This window comes from Solanum verrucosum, unplaced genomic scaffold (genome assembly GCF_900185275.1).
Source record: "Solanum verrucosum unplaced genomic scaffold, falcon-dt-bn FXZP01000281.1, whole genome shotgun sequence".
Lineage (NCBI taxonomy): Eukaryota > Viridiplantae > Streptophyta > Magnoliopsida > Solanales > Solanaceae > Solanum > Solanum verrucosum.
The window spans coordinates 630,118-657,971 of record NW_026020554.1 but is presented as its reverse complement, the minus strand read 5'-3'; the positions used below and the strand labels follow the sequence as shown (position 1 = coordinate 657,971).

At 33.9% G+C, this 27,854-nt stretch overlaps 3 protein-coding genes and 1 non-coding gene across 4 annotated transcripts; 3 read left to right on the top strand and 1 right to left on the bottom strand.

The window, feature by feature from the left end:
• Positions 1 to 1,041: 1,041 nt before the first annotated feature.
• On the top strand, positions 1,042 to 13,825 carry LOC125810037 (apoptosis inhibitor 5-like protein API5). Its single transcript, XM_049489551.1, has 16 exons — positions 1,042 to 1,217; positions 2,005 to 2,169; positions 4,072 to 4,171; positions 4,262 to 4,327; positions 7,672 to 7,769; positions 7,862 to 7,936; positions 8,211 to 8,360; positions 9,123 to 9,188; positions 9,274 to 9,339; positions 9,583 to 9,693; positions 9,923 to 10,012; positions 10,085 to 10,191; positions 11,979 to 12,093; positions 12,185 to 12,250; positions 12,342 to 12,445; positions 13,256 to 13,825. The coding sequence occupies exons 1-16, from the start codon at positions 1,134 to 1,136 to the stop codon at positions 13,449 to 13,451; spliced, it is 1,659 nt and encodes a 552-aa protein (XP_049345508.1). The 5' UTR covers positions 1,042 to 1,133; the 3' UTR covers positions 13,452 to 13,825.
• Positions 13,826 to 14,516: 691 nt separating this feature from the next.
• On the top strand, positions 14,517 to 14,590 carry TRNAI-UAU (transfer RNA isoleucine (anticodon UAU)). Its single transcript has one exon. It is a non-coding gene; the product is annotated as a tRNA-Ile (tRNA).
• Positions 14,591 to 19,447: 4,857 nt separating this feature from the next.
• On the top strand, positions 19,448 to 23,020 carry LOC125810064 (protein IQ-DOMAIN 9-like). The gene is made up of 5 exons (XM_049489579.1): positions 19,448 to 19,556; positions 20,270 to 20,422; positions 20,565 to 20,792; positions 22,097 to 22,210; positions 22,303 to 23,020. Exons 1-5 carry the CDS (start codon positions 19,482 to 19,484, stop codon positions 22,645 to 22,647), a joined length of 915 nt encoding a protein of 304 aa, XP_049345536.1. The 5' UTR covers positions 19,448 to 19,481; the 3' UTR covers positions 22,648 to 23,020.
• A 3,100-nt stretch (positions 23,021 to 26,120) lies between these two features.
• LOC125810123 (uncharacterized) lies at positions 26,121 to 27,854 on the bottom strand. Its single transcript, XM_049489650.1, has one exon. It carries the CDS (start codon positions 27,852 to 27,854, stop codon positions 26,121 to 26,123), a length of 1,734 nt encoding a protein of 577 aa, XP_049345607.1.

Genomic DNA, 27,854 nt, shown 5'->3' with positions numbered 1-27,854 from the left:
CCAACTTTAGAGGGCAACCGATGAATTTGGTCAATTTTTTATTTTTTTAAGTGACTTGATAGCGTAAAAAGTAATACACTAACGATGTAAACACTATAACAAGCAAATGAGACATTCAGTGGCTATATATATATTGACAATATTTATTATCGCAAAAATATTTAACGTCAATTGAGTTAATATTATTGCATCTAAGTTGCTAAAGTCTTTAGCAACGTTTATATAAAGTGTTAGTTATAAATATTCATATTATATTATAACCGCTAAATATAATATAGCAACAATTATATTATTCAAAGATTTCTACATTCATTCACCAATCATCGCTACTATTCCTCATCATTATCAACTAGTGTATCGCCGCCAGAGGCAGACCCACCTGGTAGCGTGAGGGTGTACGTAGATTTGGTAATTTTATTTTATTTTTGTATATATGTGTATAGATAATCTAAGAAAGGATGATATATATTTAATTATACACTCTCATAATTAGATCTATTTGGGTACACTACTGGTTGAAGCTATGATCGTATATCTTGTATCACTGTGAGTTTGAGCCTAGACACGGAGCTACTTTATCTTCAAATCTTGTGTTTGTCTCTGCTCGCCGCCCATCATCAACAACTATCACCATCTTCAATTAACCACGACCACTATTATTGTCAATCACTATAATTAATCGTCACCATCGCTAGCTACTATTTACAATCATCACTACCAACTATCAATCACCGCCATCATCAATAACAACTATATATAGTCAAGCATCATCATCATTCACCACCCCATTAGATATCACTATCATCCAACTGTCAACAAACAACAACAACCATTAGTAACCATTATCCAACACCATCCTCAATCTTGATTATTTAATATTTAGATCTTAATGCAATATGTTACGGTTTAGATATATCTGTATTCAATATCTAAAACATTAATACATATCTTTAATATTCACACGTTTTAATCTTAATAAAAATAAACATTGTTCCCTAATTTGGCCTTTTTTTTTTATCTCTTGTGTGTATATATCCGTTTCTTTTCTCACTAATCTGAAACCCGTTTGTCAGCCCAAGTCTCATTTCCCTTCACTTCTACTGTCTCTACTGCTTAAACTTACAAGCTTAGCAATGGCGGAGTCATCGGACGAGGCCATTATCGAGAAGCTTTACGAGTACGGCGAACGCCTCAACGAGGCTAAAGACAAGTCTCAGGTACGTAAAAACTCAATTTACTTTTTCAGTTTCCCGTTCTAGGGTTCGAATTTGAATTGAATCTGCATTTTTTTTTTCGGAATTGAGATAATTTTTATTGAATTGTGGTTTATTGAGTCAAATTTATGCGTAGTGGTTTTAGTTTAGTTTGATTGAACAGCGGTGTACTGAATGAAATTTGTATTTTTTTTATTTTTTGACAAGTTTCAGCTAAGTTTGAGTGAACTGTGGTGTATTCAGTCAAGTTTAGTTTGATTGAACTGTGGTGTACTGAATCCATTTTTTAAATATTTTGTTCGAATAGTTTTAGTTTGATTGAACTATGGTGTATTGAGTCAAATTTCTATATTATTTTTGGATAGTTTCAGCTAAGTTTGATTGATCTGTGGCATTATTTGGTGTATAATGTGGATGATTGTGAGAATGTAATTGACGTAGTGAAGAACAGCATGTGGTGTATTGAGTCAAGTTTGTATATTTTTTCTAGTAGTTTCAGCTAAATTTGATTGAACTGTGGTGTACTGTATCAAGTTTATATATATATTTTTGAATAGTTTCAGATAAGTTTGATTGGACTGTGGAATTATTTAGTGTATAGTGTGGAGAACTATGAATATAAATTAAGACTGTGAAGGGAAGCATGTTGCTTATTCAACCAAATTTATGTTTTTTCGAGTAGTTTAGGCTAAGTTTGTTGAACTGCGGTGGATAGAATCAAGTTTTTATATATTTTTTTTCAGAATAATTTCAGCTAATTTTGATTGAACTGTGCAATTATTTGGTGTAGAATGTGGAGGACTATGAGAATATAATTAAGGCAGCGAAGAGCAGCAGTGTTAAAGCTATGCAATTAGCAGCTCAGCTAATCCCCAGATTCTTCAAGTATTTTCCTAGTTTATCAGTCCGTGCTGTAGATGCTCAGCTGGATTTCTGTGAAGCAGAGGAACTTGGGGTCAGTCTTTTGTATTTGCCTTTTTTAAAAAAATTCCTTTTAATATCAATTTGGACCTTTCTCCATTTGTGTCTTCATCCTGGTCTCATGCTAATATTCTCTATTTCGTTTCAAATTAATCAGCTTGTTTCTTTTTCTTATGATTATTAAATTATGATAAGGTCGATTTGTTGTTCTTCCTTAGTGAGTTTTTTTCCGAATAATGGAACTTTTAGGCATGATCACATGACATGTCAAATACTACTGAGACACAAGAATGGGTGCGAGAGATGTGAATTGTCTTGCAGTTTTTAACTGAGATTATTTGTAGTAGGTTTGTCTATTCTTAATCTGTTCTTGATGCCAAAGTTGCGTGGGACTAGCTTAGGTAGCAAATAGCAACTAGGACTGACTTAAGAAAGTATTCATATTGCTGGAGGTGGATGAGGAAAATAGTTATTTCCTTTAAATTGGTTCAAGTAGATTTTTTAATTTAGAAAATCTAAGGTATTTTATTACTACAAGCACTAAAATAGTTCATATTACCAGAATATATACACAAAAAGCATCCGTTTAGCTATGCAGGGAGCTCAAAAAATCTAACATTTCATCTTGTTCACAACATCGGTTTTATTCCAACAATACAAAAGATGGAGACAAGCCCTTTTAGTTGCTGAATTGTCAAATTTGTCATCCTTCTTTCTTTAAAGCATCTATGTTTTCTCTCTTTCCATATCTTCAAAGCTGTCAGGCTACCGGAAAATGCATAAAAAGGTGGCTGACTGAGTCAGGTTCTGCTCCACACATGTAGCATATATTATATAATGAGTTACACTTATGTATCAAATTCTCCTCAGAAACACAAGCCTCATTAAATGCAGCCCAACCGAGACAAGCTACTCTAGGAAGCACTTTCACTATCACTATCCATATCAACATCAAGTAGAGTTAATTGAAATGTGCTTATTTGTAAATTTCTTTCTTTCTTTTTTAGTTGGCCATTTCAGTAAGCGTTCTATTTCTTATTTTTTGTCGACAAGCAGCGATTGGTGTGTTCAATTGCTTCATAAAATTGAAGTTAATGAATCATATGATTTGGGAACTGAATATTTTTGCTGTATGTTGGGATTTGGGAGTATCAATTCATGATTGAACTTTAGAAATGAAGATAGTTGTTTGCCGGTTCGAGAATATGAAAAGTAGTAGGGAAAAAAATAAAATCATGACATTGTGATAATTGCTTTTTCAAAGCCATCCTACGTGTATATTTATACTGCAAGTTTATTGTTGTGTTCTATCCCTGTTGTCTTAATTTTTGTGCTTAAGTGGAAAGATAAGGTACATAAGTTAAGAAAATTTATCCCGTAGAAGTTCAATACAAACATAAAGAGAGAGGAAAGACCAGTACTCTTTTCACCAGGTACATAATTGAGGTAAGCGTAAGCTAAGCCCGAACACCACCGTAATAAAATAGAAAGAAACCCTGTATTTCTTGATCTTAATCAATTTCATTTTTAGGTTAGAAAATAGGTAGGTAATGACGAAAAGGTTGTGATGAGATTGACCTTATTCTGTCTGTTACCTATTTTACATTCGGGAATTTCTCTGTTTCTTGATTACATACAAGAATTCGGTTTCATTTGTAATTATTATTTTCTTTCTAGGTCTCAATTTTCTTCAGTTTCTATTCGGTTTTTCTTTCTGTCTTGCTTTACTGCTTTTAACATGTTTAAATATCTTATTTGTAATGGAGTTCCTATAAACATTTCGACTGCATGATTTAAGTTTCTCTTCACAGCTTACAGATAAAAAAGAAAGGACTTCTCTTAACAGTACTTATGGCATAAATGAGACTAGAAGTTTGTAACGTTGATGTCTCTTGATGGGATCTTTGAGCTTTGTTTGACCAATTACTGCTTGCAGGTTCGAGTGCAAGCCATTCGTGGACTTCCTCTTTTTTGCAAAGACACACCCGAGCATCTTTCGAAAATTGTTGACATACTTGTTCAACTCCTGACTGCTGGTATAGAAATCTCTTAGTCTTTCCATCAAGAAATGTTGATTATGAGGAAAGATATGTGATCCTGACTTCTCTATCTTTCTATTCTTCCAGAGGAAAATGTGGAACGTGATGCAGTAAACAAAGCCCTTTTGTCCTTGTTAAGGCAAGACGTAGAAGGTATGTAGATTCTTTCCCACTGACATTGAAACCAATGCACATAGGTTTTTTCTGTAACTAAATTCAACTTAAACTGAGTTAAGAAATTAAATTGCTGAACTTATCAAACTGCACTTTCTTTCTTCTGGTGGATGCTATTTCATGTTTCCTGGTACCACTCTCTTAGCAAAAAGGTAGAACAATAGATGCATTAAAGCCTGGTCTACGAAAACAATGGATGTTTTGTTTGGTACCACTGTTTCAGTGTTTCTTGTATAGTGCCTTGGTAGGTGTATTGTCTTTAACTTACTCTGTAAAATGCCATAACCTTGAACATTTGTTGTGTGAAGAAAATGGACCTTGGGCCCAGCCCTATAAGCTATCTTATGAGGTGAGGATTGTTAAGATCGTTCAAGGAGACAAACATCCTATCCCTCATCCACTGTAGGACACTTACACCCCTGCAAGCCCAGATTTTGACATTTGGAGCATGGTGATGATAACATGGGGGCGCAACATTGCCTGAACCAATAATAAGGATGGATCTATACTATGTGAAGAAATTGAACCTTGAGCCGAATCAACCCCAAAAGCTGGCTCATGAAGTGTGAAGTGAGATTGCCCAAAACCATATAAGAAGACAAGCAACTCATCCCTTGTGAGTCACTTAACAATGTTTCGTTGGCTACATTGGAATAAATCAGCAAATTTATTGCTGCAGTGCACATTATATGTTGCATTTGATGCACCATTAGGCATTAACAAGCATGCTCTTCTGGTCAATACCTGGGCAACTGTTTACCATTGTTCTATTATATATACCTTGATTAAGCTACTAGTTCCAGGATTTTGCAGCCATAGGTATGCCATATTAAAATGCATCTTTTTATTACACTTATCTGAGATAGGAATTTTATTGATTAAATCCTTCTAGGAAATATGTTTTTGTCCAAATTTATAATTAGCTTAAATAAGAGCTTAAGTGTTAGCTAGGTGGATATGTCAGCTACAGACAAATATTTATACTTCAGTACGACACTGCTGAAGGATGTAGTGCACATTTGTTCTTTCAAAAGGAGGAAGATCTCCGCAGGGATGTAGTTATGTGGGTACTTTGTGTTGAAAGGAATAAAGAGCATTTGAAGGACTAGAGAATGAATTTTTACCTTACTGTTATTAAAAAATTACCAGAAATGAATTTGTACCCTAGATGACTCGTCTTTTTCCCTCCTTCGATAAACTTTTGATATGGTGACCAGAGGGTGTTGTGGATGCGGGGAAGTCAATTAATTAAGTATTTAATTATATTTTAAAGTAGATTTATTTGTTGGTTAATTATATTTTAGTAGTTTTCATTATTATTCTAGAATATGATTTATGTTTCATAGCTTCATAAGGATTAGGTTAAGCTATAGTCATTCGTTTGGAAGCTGAAGAGATTGAAGTTCTCTCTTCCATTGAACTCTAAGGTTTCAGCCTCCCTTTAATGAGCTGAATATATATATCTCCCTGTGAATCGATCCTTCCCTAAAGATCCAGAACAGAGGGCTTTATCTTTGGTTTTGAGTCAACCTTGGTGCACCCACGAGGTCCCTGTAAGTCTAGATGATTGGATGTCATTCTTAAAAGCCATGCCCTTTTGTGAGTCATCCATTTTCTTGTATTCACGTGTATATCGGGGCTTCTCTGCAAAACTAAGACACTTTCTCTAGCTGGGGATCATTTGTAAAAGCAGATGGATTAAAGATCCTTTCCGTATGCTAAGGGTACCAACATGAAAACTAAAAAAAGTATTAAATTCTAATGGAATTTTAAGCATAAAGTGCAGGCTTTATTGCTTTAATGTAGAAAGCGCAAATGTTGAGAACTCCCCAAATAACATGTAAATCATAACAACTTTTTTGATAAGAAAGTGAAGATAATTAACAACACATCCCGAGGTACCAAAAATTGTACAAACTGAGAAGACATGTTCCTTCTATATCTTGAAGGAATACCCTTAATAAAGGAATAGTAAGTATTAACAATGAACACACAATAATTTTTTTTCTTTGAATAGGTAACAACTTAGTATTATAGACCAGTACTTAGGTAGTAGTACTGAAAACCCCCTTTACATGAACACACGATAATTATTTGGACAAAAGAATTGAAAAAAGTATAATTAGGTGAAATAGTTGATATGTAGTTCTGCCTTCTTCCGAACATTGCCATTGTTAATGAGATGTAAGCCTTAGCAGCTTGGTGCCTAAAGTAAATGATAAACCACTGTCTAGGTGAGGCGAAGCACTCTTCCTATGTTGCATCTAACTTCAGGGTTTAAGCTCACTTCAAACAAGCCTCTGACAACACCCTAAAGTACTATGCAAGTTGTTTTGCTTGAAATTTAGCATCATCTTATCCCCATAATTATCTGGATTAAAATACAATCTATGAAATCCACTTCATCAAAAGAGGGGAAAAAACGAGAAAAGTAAGAAATCATCTTTTATGAATTTAAAAGGTAAGGCATGGATGTCATGATATGTTTGTGTGAGCAGTTGTAATAGTGCTTAGATGAGAATTAGTATGTAGCCTATTTTTTACAACTCTGATTCCAATTCCCGTGGTGTGTCCTTAATTAGTGAAAAAGTGGTATGGGATGCTTCTCATATCAATTTTTTGGAGTCTGTAACCTATATCTTCATGAAAATTTTGGAATCTTGGGTGCAAATTTTTTGAACTGCTGTTCCTTTTATTCCGAAGAAGAAAGAAGAAAACCCTAAGTAAAGGAAGAGAATAACCACAATCAAGCCAAAAAGAATCTTATATACATATATTACGTACACACTTCTTCTTCATAAGGTTGCATGGTATTCAACCCATAGTCCATTATGCAATCTTGAAGTCTGAGATTGAAGAGAGGTTAGAGCAGCATATAGTCAGAGGTGTGAGATCCTTTCCTGCTTCTTCATAGTTTATTTTCGAGCCGAGGATCTTCCGGAAACAGCCTCTCTACCTCCTCGAGGTACGGATAAGCTCTGTGTACCTCTACGCTTCCTGGACCCCGCTTTTGGGCATACACTGGGTTTGTTGTTGTTATTGTACACATTGATGAGGTAGAGGGAGAAAGAGAGGAGGTTAGAGGCTTAGAAGGGAGAAGAATGCCTGAAGGGTTTGCAAGGTTAACAGATAAGCAATCCAAGAAAGGATGCTCTGCAGTAGAATTAGCATGCTCGCTATGAAACTTTTCAATCACTCATTGCTTTGCCTTCTGCTAATTCATTTTCCGTCATTTTTTCATGATGCTTTAACTGGGACAATTTTTTCTGATAGAATTGCTGCTCTGTTATTAAGGCAATTTGACTTTCTTTCTGTTCCTGTAGCTTCATTGACAGCTCTTTTTAAACACATTGAGACTATTGATGAGCAGATGTCGGATGACAATCTCCGTGAAAGGACCTTAGTTTTTATTAAAGACAAGGTAATAAGGTCAACATTCTCTCTGCGGAAGCTGTTAATATACCCATTTATAAGTCTTATGTATTCTAATTGGCTATATGATTTTGTCTACAGGTATTTCCTCTAAAAGCTGAGCTCCTCAAGCCTCCAGAAAAAATGGAGAGGCACATAACCGATCTGATAAAGAAGGTAGTTAGATATTCTACTCCTGTTCTTTCTGTCCTGTAGGGAGTTAATGAGGAGATTTGTTAAGTATTTTGACTTGCATTTCAGAAGCTTTGCTTCTTCGATATTCTGCCATTACCTGTGATATCTTGTAGAGTCTACATACTATTTGATTGTTCTCTCCTAGAATATGGAGATACCTGTAATACCAATGAGGAAAAATTCCTAGATGCTAAATTCTGTATTTTCTCGACGCTCTTCAATGAGAATGTGAGAAGATTAATTGCATCTATTGCAGAGCCTACAAGATGTGACAGGAGGTGAATTTAAGATGTTCATGGATTTTTTGAGAAGTTTGAGCATATTTGGAAATAAAGCTCCTCAAGAGCGTGTGCAAGAACTGATTGAGATCATTTCAGGACAAGCTGATTTAGATGCACAATTCAATGTAAGTGTCTATTTCATTTTAGAATGTTGTAGAAATTTCTGGTTTCCTGTTGTTCTCGCAGTCAAAAAGCATCACACTGGGGTGGTTGGTTGGTTGTCTACTAATGTATTTCCCTTAGTTACTGAAAGTATTGATTATCCTCATCTTTAGAACCAACAGTTGGATGATAAAAACTTTTCACTGCAGTTTAGTTGGTTTTCATATTAGCAATTTCATCCCAGGGTGAAAACTTTTACAATCTGTCATTGGATTGAAACCCATAAACTCAACACATTGGGTAACTTCTGTCCCGGATTTCACACATTAAATCAACCAAACTAGTACGAATTCCCAAAAGCCTTGGAGCTGAACAAATCTGTTTGAAACCCTTTATAATAGAACTGATCTAAACCTTAATACATGAAAACTTTAAGCATAGAGGTTCGTTACCATTTTCAAAAAAAAACTTTAAGCATAGAGGTTTCACTCTGTATCTGCTTTCTTGGCGTGTAGCACTTAAAGCACTACATGAATGAAACCTCTGAATTTTTTTGGATTACTAAAATTGGTATACTAAATGTGGTGTACGTTGTAATTCGTACATCACCTGTATCAATAGAAATCATATGCCGTCCGGAATGAATTAGATTTCTGCTCTATGTTCTCCGTCTTCTTTCCCTGTGAGTCCAAACTTCTTGTCTGGTAAACTTCTGTACCATCTGTCCGCTTGTTAATCTGCAGGCAGCTAAAGAATTCCTTCATCTGAATTGTTTAAAATTGCAGGTTTCAGACGGAGACCACATCAATCGATTGATAGCCTGTTTGTTTATGGCTATTCCATTTTTCGAGGTTTGTCCTTATTTTTAAGTACTTCATTACTTTTTCAGTGCTTAATACAAATTATCATGCCTAACGGTTTCTATGTTTCATGCAGAGGGGTGCCTCAAATAGCAAATTTCTAAATTATTTGAATAAACATATTTTCCCAGTATTTGACAAGGTAATACCTGAATTCCTTGTATTGTAGCATAATACTTATTTGGTTCCCTTATCTGCTATGAAATGTAGCTATCGCATTGGGTATAATTTAAGTGTTTGAAACATATTTATCTAGTATTGTTTCAAATAAGAAGCTAATTTGTCAAAGAAAAATTATAAAAAAACAATCTTTCTTTGTTGTTGTGGATATTAATTTGTTCTTTTGGTAGTTCAAACAATTGTTCTAACCTATTTTTGTCATCAGCTTCCTGAAGAACGGAAGGTAGACCTGCTCAAAAACCTCGCAGAGAGTGCACCCTATACAATTCCTCAAGATTCGAGACAGATCCTTCCCTCTGTTGTTCAACTATTGAAGGCAAGTATTTAGTTTTCCTCAGTTCTGGTTAGAGGCATCTTTATACATGCAGAAAATTGTAGGGTTGATTAACCTCTATATATTCTAAATGTTACTCCTAGATCCATATATATATTAACTCTACCTTATATTGTTCCATGAACAAGGTGAACTTTTGAATTTGAACTATTTGAAAGATAAACCTTTGCAGTTAATCATTTTCCTTATGAAACTTTTTATTCTCTTTTAGAAATATATGCCTCGTCGAAAAGCGGGAGAAGAGATGAACTTTACTTATGTTGAGTGTTTGCTGTATACTTTTCACCATTTAGCTCACAAGGTACGTCTTTCTCTTGGATACATATTGTGTATCTGCACATTGAGTTCTCACCACTTATTTGTTGTCGGATAGGCGCCAAATGCCACCAATAGCTTATGTGGTTACAAGATTGTGACTGGACAGCCATCTGATAGGCTTGGGGAAGACTTCTCGGAGAATTACAAAGAGTTCACAGAGAGGTAATTTGTTAGTTAAACTTTTTTCTAAATTTTTGATCTGGAATTCTCATCCTGCACCGAGTGCATATATCAAATAATGTTCTTGGAATATTAAAGTTAACATTTAAAAAAAAATTATAATGTTCTTGAATTTTTTTTTTCTTTTTTACCGAGTCATATGCGCACTAATTTTGCCTATTAGCAAAGTTGTATGCATTGGTTGCTGCATGGAAAGTAGGAATATTCTGCCAGGATAGAGTAATAATCAAAACTTCTCAGGTCTAAGTGGTCATAATGTTAAAATGTAGGCCATCTTAAGTAAGGTTATCTTTGACTTTTGATAGTTAGACCTCACAATATTGAGAAAGGTGGTTCAACTGCAGTAGATTATAGTGATTTTGTTAGTTATCAATCAGCCCAGGAAGAAATAACTTACTGAAAAAAGCTTGATCATAGTTTGTGTTTTGTCTTGCTCTATAGAGCTTATTCGTAATTGAAGACATTCATTCCAGGTAGTGCTCATAGTTATTGGGGCTATGTTGCTTGGACTCTCCAAAATTAGTGCCGCACCCGTGTTATACCTTTAAAAATGCACTACTTTTGAGGATCCAATAAGTACCCGGAGGCATTTTTAAGGAGTCTGAGCAACATAGGTTGGAGGTGCAAGGTACAAAAAGGAATAGATAATACTAGCAATGACACCGGGAAAAGAGAGGAATGCACAATATTTTTTCTATTCAAATTGGTTCTAGCAAGTGTGGGAGGAAAAAGAGGACGACGATGAGACTAGCAATGGCCTAGGAAAAAGAGGAGCACCAGTTGAGGATTGGGAGGAAAAGAGGAGTGGGCAAAGCTGGAGCACATACCTTAAAGAATGGTGAAGAAGCTCTTTGTTTGTTTGTGTTTTCTTTTGGGGTGGGTGGGGAGGGGGTGTGTGCAGTGGGTGGGGGGTGGGGTGGGGAGTGAGAGAGAACGAGATGAGTGGAGAGAGGGGGGTCCTAGAGGTTTCTGTCAATTTCTATGCTAAATCAATCATTATGTATGCTTCCATTATTTTTCCTTTTCATTGATCTGCTATAGTATCATAAACACAATTGAAAAAGTATATAAAACCAATATTCCCAATAAATATATATAATCCTAGAAGAGGAAAGACATAATTACTGGACTGTACTTTTTCCCTAAGCAAGCTATCGGAACCTTGCTAACTGTGGTAGGCTATAGGTGTGCAGTTCACTGATTGGGTGGTGTCAATGATTATGTCAAACTCCCATGTTGGAAGCACTTATCCTTTTAATTTACTGTGCTTTTTTTTTCTTTTCTTTTTTTGTTAACCGTGGTGTCCGGGCCAGCTAACTTGATGTGCTTTAGGAGTGGCAAAATAAAAATTAGCCCATGAAAATATGTTCCGCCCGTTTATTAATTCAACCCGTTTTGACCCACCCAGCAGCTCATCCAAAAGTTAAAAGTTGGGCTGATATGTAGCTCAAATTGATTCATGAGCTTAAATGAAAAGGTGGAGACTCATATAACCGATCCCCACTTATATTGGATTGAGGTGTAGTTGTATAAGAAATCAAAGAAATTAAAACTTGGGAACAGCTGGGCTATGACCTATTGTTTTAGCCCACTTGACCCAACTCATTTCAGCCGAAGTAACCTTTGGGTGGGTTATTGACCCATCCATTTCTTAACACAACCTGTTTTTATCCGTCAAAACTCAGCTCAACCCGCTTATTTGACACCCCTACTGTGCTTGCATTCCTTCAAGTCTTGAATTCACTTATCTTCTTTGGTATTTGATTCAGGTTAAACTGTGTTGAAGAGCTTGCTAGGGCTACCATTAAGAAATTAACTCAAGGGATGGTGGAGCACAATAAAGCATTTGCTGCTGCTAAATCTGATGAAGAAAAGGAAAAAATCGTGAGTGCATTCTCCAGGTTCTATCAAAATGTTTTTAAAATGCGACTTAATGATGCACTATTTGAGCAGTAAAATCTTTTGGGTTCTGCAGAAGGCTCAAAAGCAGAATACTACTACAGGGCTGAGGACTTGCAATAATATACTGTCTATGGCACAGGTAATTAAACTGAATTTTAAGACATAGAAATACATTTTGAATTTGCTTATGCGAGACTGTCTTGAATCAACTGTTATCTATGATTACTCAGCCATTACATGCAAAAACACCTTCATTCATCGGGGACAAAAAAATCAACCTTTCTTGGAAGGAAGTTGTGAAATCTACAACACCAACGACTGCAACTTCAACTGGGTATGTTATTGTTTGAACTACTAAACAGAAAGAGGGTGTGGTTACACTAAGTTTATCTGACTAATTTGGTCTCATAATTAATATTGTTGCATGGATTATTAACTGGATGCAAAGTGATATATAATATATATCACATTAGTGAAATGAGATGTCGAGTATAAACCCCCCACCCCTGCTTTAGTAATAACATTGATTTGGATTCAATCAATACTTATAGTGATACAACTCAAACCAGGTTTCATTTATAATAGGCAAGTTACATATGAAAACTGTCTTCCTTCAGCCCATGCATAGTGTTTCATTCTGATTGATTTGCAGTTTTAACACATTTATCGGTGGTCAGAAAAGCTAACTGCTATCCCCAGAATAAGCCTCTAGTTATTATGGAATTCTATTTTTCTTTGTAGCCACTTTGATGCTCGGTTTTAAGTAATTCAATCATCTGATATCATTTTACATTTGTATATGATTTTGGTGTCATGCTAAACTATTCTAGCACTATTTTAATATAGCACAAAAACCATGACCCAAGACATAAACTAGTACAAAAAGAATGGTCTTCTTGGCTTACTGTTTGTCTATCATCCCAAGATGCTTTTAGGTCTCGAGTGTTAATTGTTTGAACTCTAAGCTTTTTTTGATTTACCCGTCATTTGTTATTTGCCGACTGTTATTGTTAGTTATTTACTCAAAATTTCATTCAATATTGGAAGATTTAGCAGAGGCTTATGTTCTTTTAGGACGGTCACTACCTACCTTTTCATAGACTTTCTCATCTTACCTTAGTTTTGTCCCTTTCTTTATCCTCAGAGTAAAACGACCTGCTGGTGCTATTAATGGTTCCAGTAGTTCTGGACCAAAGAAGGGTCGGGGAGGTGGTAGCATGCAGAACCAGCTCGTTGATAGAGCTTTTCAAGGACTATCATATGGAGGGAGAAGTTCAAGAGGTAGAGGCAGAGGAAGGGGTTTTCGTGGAAGGGGAAGAGGAAGGGGGGGATATCACTAACCCAGATCCGCCTCAGTGTGATATGTTAGACTTCCCTGTGAACTGAAAAGATGCAGAGACACCGGTTTCGTCTTAGAGATGCATTTTTGAGAAGTAGTCAGATGATTTATGGATTCGGAAACGTAGTTGATCCCCTGTACACGTAATGATATATAGACTGTCAATTCTAATGTGGCAGTCGGAAGCTGATCTTTCTCAAGATACTCTCACAATTACCAGCAGTTTGCGCCCTTACTCCGGTCAATGTTTGGTAGCAAAGGAAACGAAAAAACGAACTTTAGTTACAAAAATGATTTTAATGGAGATTTTGTAGTATTTGATTTGATTTTTATTTGGAAGACATCGTTTTGTTGTTAATTTGTGACATAATTTATTTAATTTATTGTCATCGTCGTTTTAGTAAGCTCTGTATTTGAACTGTTTTAAGTGTGCGTAGATACCGTTGAACTTTTTTTTAGTATATGATAATATCAGTAAAAACTTACCTGCATTGTTATACTGAACCAATTTGAGTTATATATTAATTAATAATTAATCATGGATCACTCAAGGATACGCACACTGAAAATTGTAGTATTAGGTGTAACTTTATTTGACCTGATCAATTCGATTATGCACTCGCCATAAAACTAAGTTTTGAACACGAAAAATTCATTGTTCAACTCTTTGACAACATGAAAAATATCAAAAGCTTTGTCCTTCCACTATATCTATCCAAGGATGGAAATGCAGGGGCCTTTCGTGTCTCCTCCATTAAAGAATTGAGGTTTCATAGTCACTAATCAATATGTTTTTCTCTCCCTCCTTTCTTCGTTTATGATTTAATATTTTATATTTTATATGAGATACAACAAAATCTATTTGTTTTTTTTTTTTCATTTAAGTAGACTCGAGAAGGACGGTAACAAATCTTTAAGAGGGAATTAGAAAAGTTTAGAGTTTCTAAACACTAAACTAATTTATTATGTAGAACATGATTGAAATAAATAGTTTAGTAAGCATTTGGACAAATCTATTGAGATATTAAACGATCAGATATTAAAATGTTTAATTATTAAATAAAGTGGTCCCGTAGCTCAGTCGGTTAGAGCGTTGGTCTTATGAGCCGAAGGTCGCGGGTTCGAGCCCCGCCGGGACCATATGAGATTTAAGTCAGCCATGATTTTTTTTGGGCCTAACATGAAATTCTTTTCTTGTCCAATTAAAAAAATAATATAAGAAAATACTTTTCAAGAAGAAAAAGATATTTTTTGGCTATATATTTAGGGAACTTCACTTTTGAAAAATATATACTTCATGAGAATTGAACACCAAGATTTTAGTATAGATATTTTGGGGCTAATAGCTTTACCAGAAAAGGAGGAGGGGAGTACATATCAACCAAAAACCTCATTTGATCGTCAAGACGAGTTAGGTGGGAGGGACTTCTCTTGATAACACTTTATTTTCTTGAACTGGCTAATTAATTTGAAAAATACTTTTATATTAATATAAAAGCAACAATATGTACTTAATTAAAATTTCAAAGGTTCATTTTTAGCTTTTGAAGAATTACTTCACTCCTATATTTTCTATTCTTTTTTTAAAATAAGCATTTTTTACTACTTAAAAACTTGTTCAATCAAACTATTAATCAACAAAACCAAATACTAATAAGAATAATTAAGATCTTGTAATTGCCTAGCATGTGTGTTGAATTGTTATCATCACCCTACTTTTGTGCTTGATTATGATTGTTAGCATTGTTATATAAGTGGAGTAATATAATCACCCTCTTAAGTTACTACTTAATAAAGTAAATCATATCAAATTAATTTAATTTATCATGATAAAGTAGTTTAATAAAATGAAAATATACATTAATTGTTCATAATTAAGTGATAAAAGTATACGTGCAGATAATATCATATATTTATATTATTATATTATATAATTTGATATAAATATCAATGTGAATAAGCTTTTGTCCTCTTATAGTTTCTCTTCATTTTTTAATCCTACTTGGCTTTGTGATTGATCTCATTTGTTTGAAAAATGAGAGTTGGCTTAAAAGTTTCAATTTGATGTAATTATACTTTTTTGACTTTTGACTTTTGACTTTTTAATACTAGGGAATTTCTAAAATATTCTTTTTCATAGTATGACTTTTAAAAGAGTAAAGTGGGCTCATAAATAAGAGATCTTTTGGTGGGATTGAGACCTTATACCTTATGGTTTAGTTAGTTTACACACTAATTATTTTACATTATAATGTAAAGATCATTTACACAGTGTTTAATAATAATGAAAGGGCTATGTGATGATTAATAATGAAAAATATTGTTATATATAAAAGGGCAGTCTAATTATACATAAAATATTCTGCATTAGCGAGGTTCGAAGAAGGATTGCATCCTAAGGAATATGGTTTAATTAGTTTATTCAAATATACTATTAATAATTGTTTTCACTGTTTGAATCAGTGACCTATAAGTCACATTAAAATAACATTATTTTAGAAAGATAAATATATCTTTGAATAATCAATTAATCCCTATCTCGCTATTGTACATATTCTTATTATTCCACATTTTATTCAACATAAACCAATAAATAATTTTTCGCCTAACATAATGCATGTGTTATTTGATACTATCAATCAACTAGCCATCCTTCAATGTATGTGGCTATGCTACCTCTGTTTGCCACAAAAAATTCCAAATAAATAGCACCTCTTTTGAGTTCTTAAGCAACCATTGTATTAATTATATTATATATTATATTATATACTATATAATAAGTGGTATGAGATAAATCATTATCAGCAGATTTGTTATTTTCCTCGTTTTAATTTATTTGTTACTATATTTTATTAATTAGTTCTAAAAAGAATACTATATTTTTTATATTTAAAGTAATTAGCTTTAAATTTTTGTTTTATCTTTAATAAGAATCTCTTATAAATGACACGAATACTATAACATGTTTAAGATCATAACTCACACATTTAAAAGAAATCCTAACAACCAGAAAATATATTATAACATGTTTAAGATTATAAAAATTTAAAATTGTTATTTGTGCATGAAACTTTATACGTAATCAAATTGTATCACATAAATTAATATACGGAGCACAAATTTTAGGAGGAAAACAATGCCATAAAGCCGTATCATGAGGGTTGGTTCAGCAGTCGTTGTAGCTGTGTATTATTGACTTGAATACATAAATTAAAGATTTGATTGAGATTTGAGAATTGATGAGAGTTGCTTAAATATAATACGATGTTGTTTGTTTTGATATTGTTGTGTTGTTATAATGAAATATTGTTATAGAGAACATACAATATAACATAACATGAATGATCGATTTCACAAATTAAAAATATAAAAATATTATTATGGAGAGATTTGAATATATAAATGGAATTAATATAAAAAAGATATAACTAATTTTGATATTTAACTAATTGTTTTTACTTTCACTCTTGAATATAGTTTTTATTTGCTTTAATTATTAACTCATAGGAAAGAAAACGTGACCAAACCTAATTCACTTGCCTTTAATCATATTTTACAAAATTTAACTAAGTTTATACTAAAACAATTTTTTTCCAACAAACAATAACATATGCAATTACACCAAATTCATTGTTTAATAAAATATACATTGTATTTATCAACCATCCAAACAAGCTGTTATATGCTATAGTTCTTTGGTAGTTCAACTCCTTTAGGGGCAAAAAAATATTCTGAGCTGTTGTTGTCAAGCTGAAGCCTGAAGGGCCATGGCCAATCCACATATTTTTTCACACAAATGACAAAGGTATAGTACCTACCCTTTTGCTTTTTTGCTTTTACATTCCTCACATTATTTCTTCTCTGTCACTCATACTATTTTGCAATTCCAAAACTGTAATCATTACTCTTTTTTTCTGTGTGTTTTCAGGTATACCCTTTTGCTTGCAAGGGCTTTTGCTACTACTGTGGTATGTTCTTGTACCCACAATTTAATTTTTTTTATGTTCAAAGTTTTCAAGATTACATTTTTATGTGTTCTTGTTACTCTATGGTGTTAATATGTATCTGGGGTACTCTTTGTTTGACCAAAATATTTTGTCCACAGTTTATTTCCTATGTTTAAAGTTTCAAGATTGCATTTTTATGTGTTCTTGTTACTCTATGGTGTAAATATGTATCTGGGGTACTCTTTGTTTGACCAAAATTTTTTGTCCACAATTTGTTTCTTATGTTCAAAGTTTCAAGATCACATTTTTATTGTGTTCTTGTTACTTTCTGGTGTAAATATGAATCTGGGTACTTTTTAATTGACCAAAATTTGTAAGGAGAAATGAGGATGTGTGTGTGTTGATGTGGGAAAGAAGTCAATAGTAGTGTTTAGCTCATTGGATTATTAGCTCTGTGATATTGCTTCCTTACTGAAAGTAGAAGCGAATAAGGGTTTTGATTTGGCTGCTCTGGGTGTTTTTTTTAACCTACTAGTAGAGTTAAGAGGGCTAGAGGTGGAGTCAGGATTTGAACTTTATGGGTTCTAAATTCTAGGATAACGATATTAAATGTTAGTAACTGGGTTCTGAATTTTAATTTAGTACATATTTGATTAATTTTCTTAATATAAATACAAGATTTGAGCTAAAGCTATTAGGTTTGGCTGAATGTGTATGTTAGCTTCTAGCCCTGCCCCTGGTTATGCTTTAAGTACTGCAGATCATCTGCAATGATCTTCCTGCGACCTGTCTGTTTTATTTTAGACATAGGGTCGGGTTCACATGGTTGGTAATTGGTGGTGGTGGGATTTGTGCACCATGATTAGTTTGAATTTAATTAGATGTTTCTGTGTGTGTTAAGTAATTTGTTAATTATATATTTATGCTAATTCTGGCTCATTATCCTAAAAGAGTAGCGAGTGTAATGGGTTAATGATACTCATGTCCTGGATCGGCCTCTGTTTAGACAGAATCTTTCACTATCTAGTTGGAGCTTTTGTTGTGTACCCCTATTGATATATGGAGGAATGCATGTTAGACCATAAACATATATTAAGTAATGCTTGATCAATTTGTTTAGAACACCTTATGGCATTTATGATTGGTGAGGGAATAATTAATTCTGAACAAAATTACGAATAGGTCTGAGTTAGTTAGACATTGCTACATGGTTATATAAGTTTGACCTACAAGGAGTTTCGTGCATAGGATGTGGAGTTATTTGTATATGAGGCGATTTCTACTACTGTATTGGACAATTATCGTTGCATTTGCTTGATATGCTAGCACAAAGTTTCATTAAGCAGTAGGTAACGTTTTAAGTACATACTTTTGTGATGATAGATGATGCAAGGTATGAGGTATCGGATTTTTAAGTATTATTTTCATGAATGTGTTATGTAGTCTATAATTGAAACTTTCTAGGTTGTCTGAATGCATGTGTCTATTTTAAGGTTTTGGAATAATTCTTCTTACTTCTTTGGCCCACTAAATCATTACATCACTTGCACTCTCTGATTGCTTATTCCCCATGAGCTGTAGTTTTAATTGCACTTTAAGTATTAATAAAGCACATATATCTTGCTGTTATTAGAAAAGTTCCCTATAATATAACATGTGATAGGCTGGCAGAATTTATTGCAGAACTTTGACTTTGGTTGTTCTGAATAGTGGTTGAAAAACTACACCTGAATTCTAAGTTATGCGTGGTTGCCTCTGCAAATCTTCATTATATCGCTCCGTTTGTACCTTCCTTGAGAGAGTGTAGTCCTCCTAAATCTCCCACTTCAGAAGCCAACGCCTTCTTATTTTCAGTTTTTTCGGTTGAAGTCACATTTCCTTCTATAATAATTGTATTTATAAGTCCAAATCTTCCTTCTTGATGCAAACCATTTAAAATATCTTCATTTCTTCCATCCTCGGATTCACGTATGTATTAGACGTGGCTTATGAAAAGTAGAAAACTTCATAACTGATACTCTTTTCTTTTTCAATTTGTTATGTCCTGCAGGGTAAGACATATATATATATAACAAGCATCTGCAATGGGTTCTGGATACTGGCTTAAAAATGTAATCAGTTTACGAAAAGCAAAAGATGGCAGATCGAAAAGATTAAAGGTAAGCCTCCCAACGACTTATTGTATCAACGATTTTTGTTTAACTTATGGATTTTAGAAGCTGTGGATCATTCTCTTAATATATCTTAGTTTCCAGACTCAACGTTGAGATTTACATAATATGATAGGTACTATCAACTGTGGACAAGGAAGTAAAGGCAGTTGACAAAGAATACTCCCTCTGTTTCAATTTGTTTGTTTTACTTTCCTTTATAGTCCGTTGCAAAAAGTATGCCTCTTTCCTTTTTTGGCAACTCTTTAATTCTAACTTTCCACCACATGACATGTTTAAGACTACAAAATTAAAGGGTATTTCGGTACGTTCAACATATCTTTAGTTTAGGACAACAAGATTCATAGGTTTTCTTTACTTTCTTAAATTCCGTGCCAAGTTAAAACCAGACAATCAAATTGAAACGGAGGGAGTAGTTTGTTTAAAGGTTTTGTTTGCTCTCTCGGGACTCAGATTGATTCCTACAATGGTGCTTGTTATTAATTCCATTGTGTGTCATGTGGCTTGACTAAAAGGTTGAAAGAGTTATGTATGTCGCTTAAATAAATAAGTATTCTTAAGACGGGAAGTGAAATTATTAACGGATACCCTCTCATACACCATGATTCTATTTTAGTCCATTCCTTCAGTTATTTTCATGAGTTGCTTTCTTCTCCAGTACTAGATAAGATCAATCAGATTCATAGTTTTTCTTGAGACAGGGAACTTCTATTGGACACAAGGAGGATGAAAACTCTCAGAAAGAGCCTTCAAGAAGAACAAATGGTGCCTCTGTCAAAAAGCACAGAGAAATGGGAATTCCTTCTGAAGATAACGCAGCCATAAGGATTCAGACAGCTTTCCGTGCATATATGGTAACATAAGTTTGGTTAACTCCATAAGTTATAATTTGCAATAGGGATGATCATGAGTGCCTCAACTTGTTTCCCTACAGTTATCCAAAGAAAATGCTACAACTCTTTCTGTAGGTTGAATATATGTTTTCTCCTTTTCCAGGCAAGGAAAACTTTGCGTCGCTTGAAACGGATATCAAGGTTACATTCTATGACACAAGGCCCTTCTGTGAAAAAACAAGCTTCGACAGCCTTGAGCGCTCTCCATTCATGGAACAGGATACAAGCCGAGATTAGAGCTTGTCGTGTTCGTATGGTCATAGAAGGACGACTTAAGCAGAAGAAACTGGAGAATCAATTGAAGCTAGAGGCAAAGCTTCATAACTTAGAGGTTACACTTAGCCATTTTCTTCTGCTCTTGACTGGTTTTATACTAGATTTTCCGTAGGATATGATGCCTTCATATCTTTATTTGCTAGCATCTTTTTTGCTCTCATATACCTAGTTTTTCTTTTATTTATTTTTTCCGGAAAAGGGTCAAAAATGTCCTTATACTATTGCGAAATTATATAGAAATGCGCTCTGTTAATAGTTTGGTCCAAAAATTACCAATGCGTCTGTCATAAACAATGAAAAAAAAAAAGAAGAAAAACTTCCACTGTCTAGGTACTCCCAAAAAAGGAATATATATTAGTTATGAGTAGGATCATTTTGAACTACTTCCATGTTCTGAAATCTAAACCTTTTTTGGAGTTAACTACACAGTTACCTGTGATTAATCTGTCTCTAAGACGATACGTGGATAACAGACTAAGTATTATTTGTATGACAATGACGATACATTTGAAGCAGTGTATCAGAGATCTGATTGGATCATAATCCCTTACCATAAAATAGCTGCATGTGCGGCAGCACCAACTATGAGAAATCCTTATCGAATGATTATTCATTCCCTCATAGGAGCTGTTCTTTCACAAAGAAGGTTCTTCGTGCGCAATAACTTCTAGAAGCTTAGATATATGATTCTTATGCATCTTCCCATTTCCATTCTGGATTAGATTCACACCAAATGAACATTCTAAAACACATGAACAACCACACTTCATTAATGCAAAGTTGTGCCTCCACGTCATCCTTGGTCAAGGTTGCAAATTTATTGTTGCAACGGAGTTCTGTTGTTTCTGGCTTAGCTTAAAGTGATTCACCCAAAGTCACTTGAAAAACAAATTATTACAAAGTATATTAGGAATGGTACTGCAATTAAAAGGTATAAGTGGCAAGGAAAGCCAAAAACTTGCACAATTTCACATGTAAATTTAGCAAGTGTTCCAAGACCATTAAAAGGTCCGTAGTCACTGGAGTACAAGTGGCCAGTGGGAACACTATTGATCCTCCTAGGGGGTGGGTTGGGAAACAAAAAGGCCCGTAGTGGAAGAGGTGGATTTCAACTAATGCTAATTAGACGTTCCACTCAAATGTTCTAATATTTGAGATAGTTTACCTCCATGTTGCTTGGACTCTCCAAAAATGTTGTTGCACTTGTGTCAGATACTTAAAATATTTCACTATTGGAGGATCCGACATGTACCAGTTGATACTTTTTGAAGAGTCCGAGCAACATAGGCTTAACTTCACAAGTTTTTTGGCCCTGCATTATGCAGTATTACTTCTCTAACATGAGCCAGTGGCTGACAGGTAGAGTGGAGTGGTGGCCCTGAAACAATGGAAGTGGTTCTATCAAGGATACATCAGAGAGAAGAAGCAGCAGTGAAGCGGGAACGAACTATGGCATATGCATTTTCTCATCAGGCATGTTCATTTTATACGATTCTCTAGGTTATAGTATTTTCATTGTCCATTTCAGAACAAGAATCATCATTGTTCGGAATATTATGTCACAGTGGAGAGCCAATTCCAACCCAATGTTTGGATCAAGTATCCATGATTTAGGCAAAGCTAATTGGGGCTGGAGCTGGACAGATCGCTGGATCGCTGCTCGACCATGGGAAAGCCGAATCCCTGTTCAATCAAGTCCAAAAATTGCCAATAGAACAGCAAGCAAGACTCCTAAAAGTTACAAAACTCAAACAACAAAAACACCAGTTTCTGTTAAATCAACTTCTGCCAATCAGAAACGTGCTATGAAGCCTCGAAAGCTATCATACGAAGCAGCTGATAAACTAACTGCACAGAAAGGAATCAACAAAGTTGAAACAAGCATTGACAAACAGGAGGTGGTATCTTAGAAGCAATTGAAAGAAAGATGATCTGTTCAACATAAGACGCGTTTCTACAGTTCCGATGAGGATCAAATGATGCTGAAAAACTTGAAGATGGATATGTGTCTGAACAGTGAAGTGAAGTTTGCCAGTCTTTCGTTTAAATTTCCGAGCTCTTCCGAGCTTATGTATATGAAAGAAAAAAAAGGTTTTTCATTGGTTATAATGTGTATAGATAAAGCATTTCTGTTATAGGTTCAGAGCTCAGAATATTCAAGTTTGAATGTTCCTTTTTATTGTGTTTGTTGCCAATTTTTTTACTCAGAACATCTGTTTTGTACAAAATGTAAAAGATATTGCAGCGTGTTTTTGGTTATAGTAACATCTTATTGCTTGGTGATACTTTGTTTTTGGTTATATGTATCCCATGTTGATTTCATATACAATACATAAATAGACACTTTAATTTGGTCATCATCAGTTGAACACTTCGACTTTCATTATAATCATCTAGACTCTTCAACTTGACACAGGTGTCTCGCGGACACGTTAACTTTGAAAAGGCATATCTAGATACCTTTAAGGGTGCATTCTCAAAGTTAGGGTATTTACGGGGTCTAATTTAAACCAAGTGAATTTGGAAAATCATAAAAACTTTGATATCATACCTCTTCATCTTCATAAAAAAATCGCAAAGCACGATCATATTTTTTAGGCGACAGTTCTAAATTTTTTGAAGTTTAGATTATTGGAGACATGAAAAATGAACTATTAAGGTATCAAAATGAATTATGTGAACAACTTGATGGGTGGTGAGTGGGTGGAGGGACTTATGACTTTAGCCTTTGTGAAAACAAAATTTTAAAGTTACGTTCGGTAAAAATATGACATTTTCTTAGTATGGACTAAAAGGAAAAGTATGTCACATAAATTGGAACAAATGGAGTAATATCTTATCCACCTCTATCCAATGCTCACTAGAGATGAGAAATTGAATTTTCACAAACAAAATGAAAGTCCAGATAGTCAATTAACTGAGTTACTCAATTTTTTTCGATATAAAATAATTTAAACTAGACATTAATGTCTTATTCAATAAAAGATAAAAGGAAAAAAATGAAAACAAAAACAAAGGACAGAAATCTTAATAAATTAAAAGTGAAGTAAATATTTTGACTGTTGATGAATAGTGCAAAAAGTTTAATGTGAGCATGCCTATAATAAATATGTAACCTCCATATGACAATCAATCATTGTAACCAAACCAAAAGAGGAAGCCCTAGCTAGGTTTGTTTATTAACTATTCCTACTATTCACTTTATGTGATTCAAAATAATTATTATTTAGAGTAACAAATTTTTTATCCTTTTAAATATTTGAATAGTAAATTATTATAACTTATAGTATTTTTAAGAGTAAAAAATAATTCATTAAGACATTATTAGCTACTTTTTTCATACCTCTTGTCTTAGTAAACTTTCAACTAAACTTAATAATCATGTCGCTCTGTCGATAAAAGTTAAATTCTTAAAAAATGCATTAAGAAGATCTCAACACTTTTATCCAATTCAAATTTTTAGAGCAAACCTAAATGAGTCGTTATTTTGAAAGAAATTAAACATTTTATATCAAAATTTACTAATTATTTTTTTTAAAAAATAATTTTTATCTTTATACTCCGAATTGTCTCACATAAAAAGAAGAGAGGAGGGAGGGTGTATTAAACTTGTAAAATAAAATGGCCTAATAAACCTAGTCAATAGTTTTATGATTTTTTTTTCTTTCTATTTTTGGGGAAATCCTTTATTTAATGTCCACCAGATAGACCTGCCCACATGAATGAAAAGCTACTTTCTTGTAGTCATCATTGCTAGATGGAACTCTTCATATGAAAATCACAATTCCATGGACTCACATGGTGTCAGCCTCAGGTTTTGCAGAGGAAATTCTTGTTATTTCCTTCGTTTTAATTTATTTATCTGATTTTTACTTTGGTACAATATTTTAAAAAATAATAAATAAGACTTTTGAATTTCGTGATCCTAAACTAAAGATATGTAGAATGTATCAGAATGTTCTTTAACCATATGATCTTTAACATGTCATGTAGATAGTTAGAATCAAAGAGTTGTAAAAAAAAAAAGACATCCGGCTTGAAATAGACAAAAAAAGAAAAGTAATACAAACATATTAAAAAGAAGAGAACATTAGTCTGTGTTCAAATTAGTAAATCAGACAATTGAAATAATTTAGAAACCGAAAAATAGAAACTTTGAAGAAAGATATGTAGAATGTAACAGAATGTTCTTTAATCAAATGATCTTTAACATGTCATGTAGATGGTTAGAATCAAAAAGTTGTCAAAAAGAAAAGAGACATTCCACTTGAAATAGACAAAAAAAAAATAAAAAAAATACAAACATATTGAAATGAAGAGAATATTAGTCTGTGTTCAAATTAGTAAACCAGAAAATTGAAATAATCTGGACCGAAAAATAGAAACTTTAAAGAAAAATATTCGAGATCACAAAATTTAGTTTGTATCCTTAAGTAATTTAATCCCCCGATGTATCCGAAATGTTGAATTACTTCCTCCCAAAATAAAAACAGATATAGATATAGCTGAAATAGCGATGCCTCAAACGCTTACGACTTTGTTGAACTCAAAGATAGGTACAAATCACATGAAGACTCAACTTTCTGTTTATAAGAAAATATACGAAAGTAGTTCGCAATCAAATCAAAATCCGAAGCCAAGTCGAGCAACGACAACGGCATGAGAAGAGACTTTCTTCTCAACTCATTGTGAACTAGAATAAGTGCTTTTAGCCTTCTAATATAAACACACTAGTCTTCTTTTTACGGACATTCCCATTAGAACGAAGTCAATAATGTAAGATTTTCAATGAAAATTATTTCAGACGAACACATTTCCCACAAATTTCGTAAGGAATTTCATGTTTAGTATGAACTATCTAAAACAAATCTTGAAACTCCTTGAATTATTATTAATAAATGCATGTCAATTATAGTTCAACTTCAAATGCTAGCTCATAAAACAATTATCTAAAATCATATAAGGAGACAATAATACAGTTCTTTCTAGACAAAGTGAAAAGAAAGGGCCAAAAAAAAAGGATACAAATTCAAAAAATTGAACTATGCTTACTCACGAGTCATGAATTGAGTAACACCTACTACTGCTACTACTACTAAAGGAGTGACCACTCCATGTGCGTAAAGTATCCCGTATTCATACAGAATTTAGTGAAATATTGCACTTTGAAAGTGTAACATAGACAGTCTATCATGATACAATTATTAGTGACTGATTTCACATATCAAACCAGTAACCTATAGGTTATAAGTCACACAAAATCAAATTTACTGTTACTCCAAGACTTGGCTCAAGATTTTTTTTTCATTTCTATAATAAGAATTATACATTAATAAATCTAACTTACAAATATTTCAGCTCCAAAAAGGACTTGATGAAAAAACTAATCTTGATAATGTAGAAGAGTAGTGGAAATTGAACCCTGTTCATCTTCTTGTTGTTGTTGTGTTATTGGAGTAGTACAAAGTCCCAATAAGCCATCATTTGCAAATCCAATATTATTGGAATAAGATATAGTTTGAGGAAAAGTAGAAGTGGACTGAAGGGGTTCCCTCAGATAATTGAACATTTGGTTTTGGCCTAAAACTGTGGGGAAATTTTGTGGTGAAAAGCTGAAGCCATGATGATTATGATCACCAGAAAAACTGATGGATTCATTTTGATGACATGGTTGAAAACTGAAAAAGTTGCCTAATTGAGCTGATTGGTTTTTGGTTTCTGACTGAAAATGGCCTTGTGGGTAAGTCTGCAATTCACAAAAAGATTGAATCTTTGCATCTTTTGCTGATTGTCTTTTGGTTTCTGAGTGGAATTGGCCTTGTGGGTATGTCTGCAATTCACAAAAAGATTGAATCTTTGCATCTTTTGCTGATTGTCTTTTGGTTTCTGAGTGGAATTGGCCTTGTGGGTACGTCTGCAATTCACAAAAAGATTGAATCTTGGCATCTTTTGCTGATTGCCTTCTAGTTTCTGAGTGGAATTGGCCTTGTGGGTAAGTCTGCAATTCACAAAAAGATTGAGTCTTGGCAACATTTGGTGATTGGTTTTTGGTTTCTGACTGAAAATGGCCTTGTGGGTGAGTCTGCAATTCACAAAAAGATTGAATCTTGGCATCATTAGTTGGTTGTTTTTTGGTTTGTGAGTGAAAATGGCCTTGTGGGTGAGTCTGCAATTCACAAAAAGATTGAGTCTTGGCAACATTTGGTGACTGTTTTTTGGTTTCTGACTGAAAATGGCTTTGTGGGTGAGTTTGGTATTCACAAAAAGATTGAATCTTGGCATCATTTGGTGATTGTCTTTTGGTTTGTGAGTGAAAATGGGCTTGTGGGTGAGTCTGAAATTCACAAAAAGATTGAATCTTGGAACCATTTGCTGATGAATTCACAATTTGGGTGTCATTTGCTTGACAAACTTTTGAACTCTGTTCTTTATAGCATCGCTCTGGAAATTGATCAGTTGAATGCTGCATTGTGGCATTAAGTTTCGAAGAATGGCGAGCCAACTCTTCTAACTCCGTTTTCTTATCAACAGACCAACTTTGTTCAAGAGCAAATTGGCCTTCTTCATTTCGGACATTCAGTGCTTTATTTGTCGAGTCAATCTTATTGGAAAATACTTGAAAGGGAGTTTTTTCAAGCGCATTGATAGCCCTTTGAGCTTCTTTAATCAACCAATCGATAGCCTTACTAGGACGGTCATAGCCAAGACGATCTTGCACGTCATAGAACTGAATTGCCGTGTTAGGAGAGAGTCTAACACGCCTGTCCTTCGGACCTGTGGCTGTTGAAACCTTGCTGTGCCTGTCTTTCCTCCCCGTGGCTCGGACAATGCAGCTTCCATGGACTTCCATAACATCTTTTTTGGCCCTCTTTGGCTTCCTTTTTAGTGATACTCTCTTGGTTTCCTCTTTGTGACTTGGACATTGTGTGTTGTTTTGGTGTTTTGGGACTAAAGTTGCACTAGGGGGAGTGAAATAATTAGGCCATTGTTGCAAATGTTGGTAATCACTTTGGAGGATTTCATGAAAAAATTCATCTTTATTTTCATCATCATCATCTTCTTGTTGTGATGATGATTTATCTTCATTTTCATTTGATACTTGAAGTTGATGATTCAT

Excerpts from the sequence above, each read along its gene's own strand:
- LOC125810064 (XM_049489579.1), top strand. The coding sequence starts at position 19,482 with ATGGGTTCTGGATACTGGCTTAAAAATGTAATCAGTTTACGAAAAGCA. Across the intron at positions 20,423-20,564 it reads CAGCTTTCCGTGCATATATG|GCAAGGAAAACTTTGCGTCG; the intron begins GTAACATAAGTT and ends CTCCTTTTCCAG. Across the intron at positions 20,793-22,096 it reads CAAAGCTTCATAACTTAGAG|GTAGAGTGGAGTGGTGGCCC; the intron begins GTTACACTTAGC and ends AGTGGCTGACAG.
- LOC125810123 (XM_049489650.1), bottom strand. The coding sequence starts at position 27,854 with ATGAATCATCAACTTCAAGTATCAAATGAAAATGAAGATAAATCATCA.
- LOC125810037 (XM_049489551.1), top strand. The coding sequence starts at position 1,134 with ATGGCGGAGTCATCGGACGAGGCCATTATCGAGAAGCTTTACGAGTAC. Across the intron at positions 10,192-11,978 it reads TACAAAGAGTTCACAGAGAG|GTTAAACTGTGTTGAAGAGC; the intron begins GTAATTTGTTAG and ends TATTTGATTCAG. Across the intron at positions 12,251-12,341 it reads ATATACTGTCTATGGCACAG|CCATTACATGCAAAAACACC; the intron begins GTAATTAAACTG and ends ATGATTACTCAG.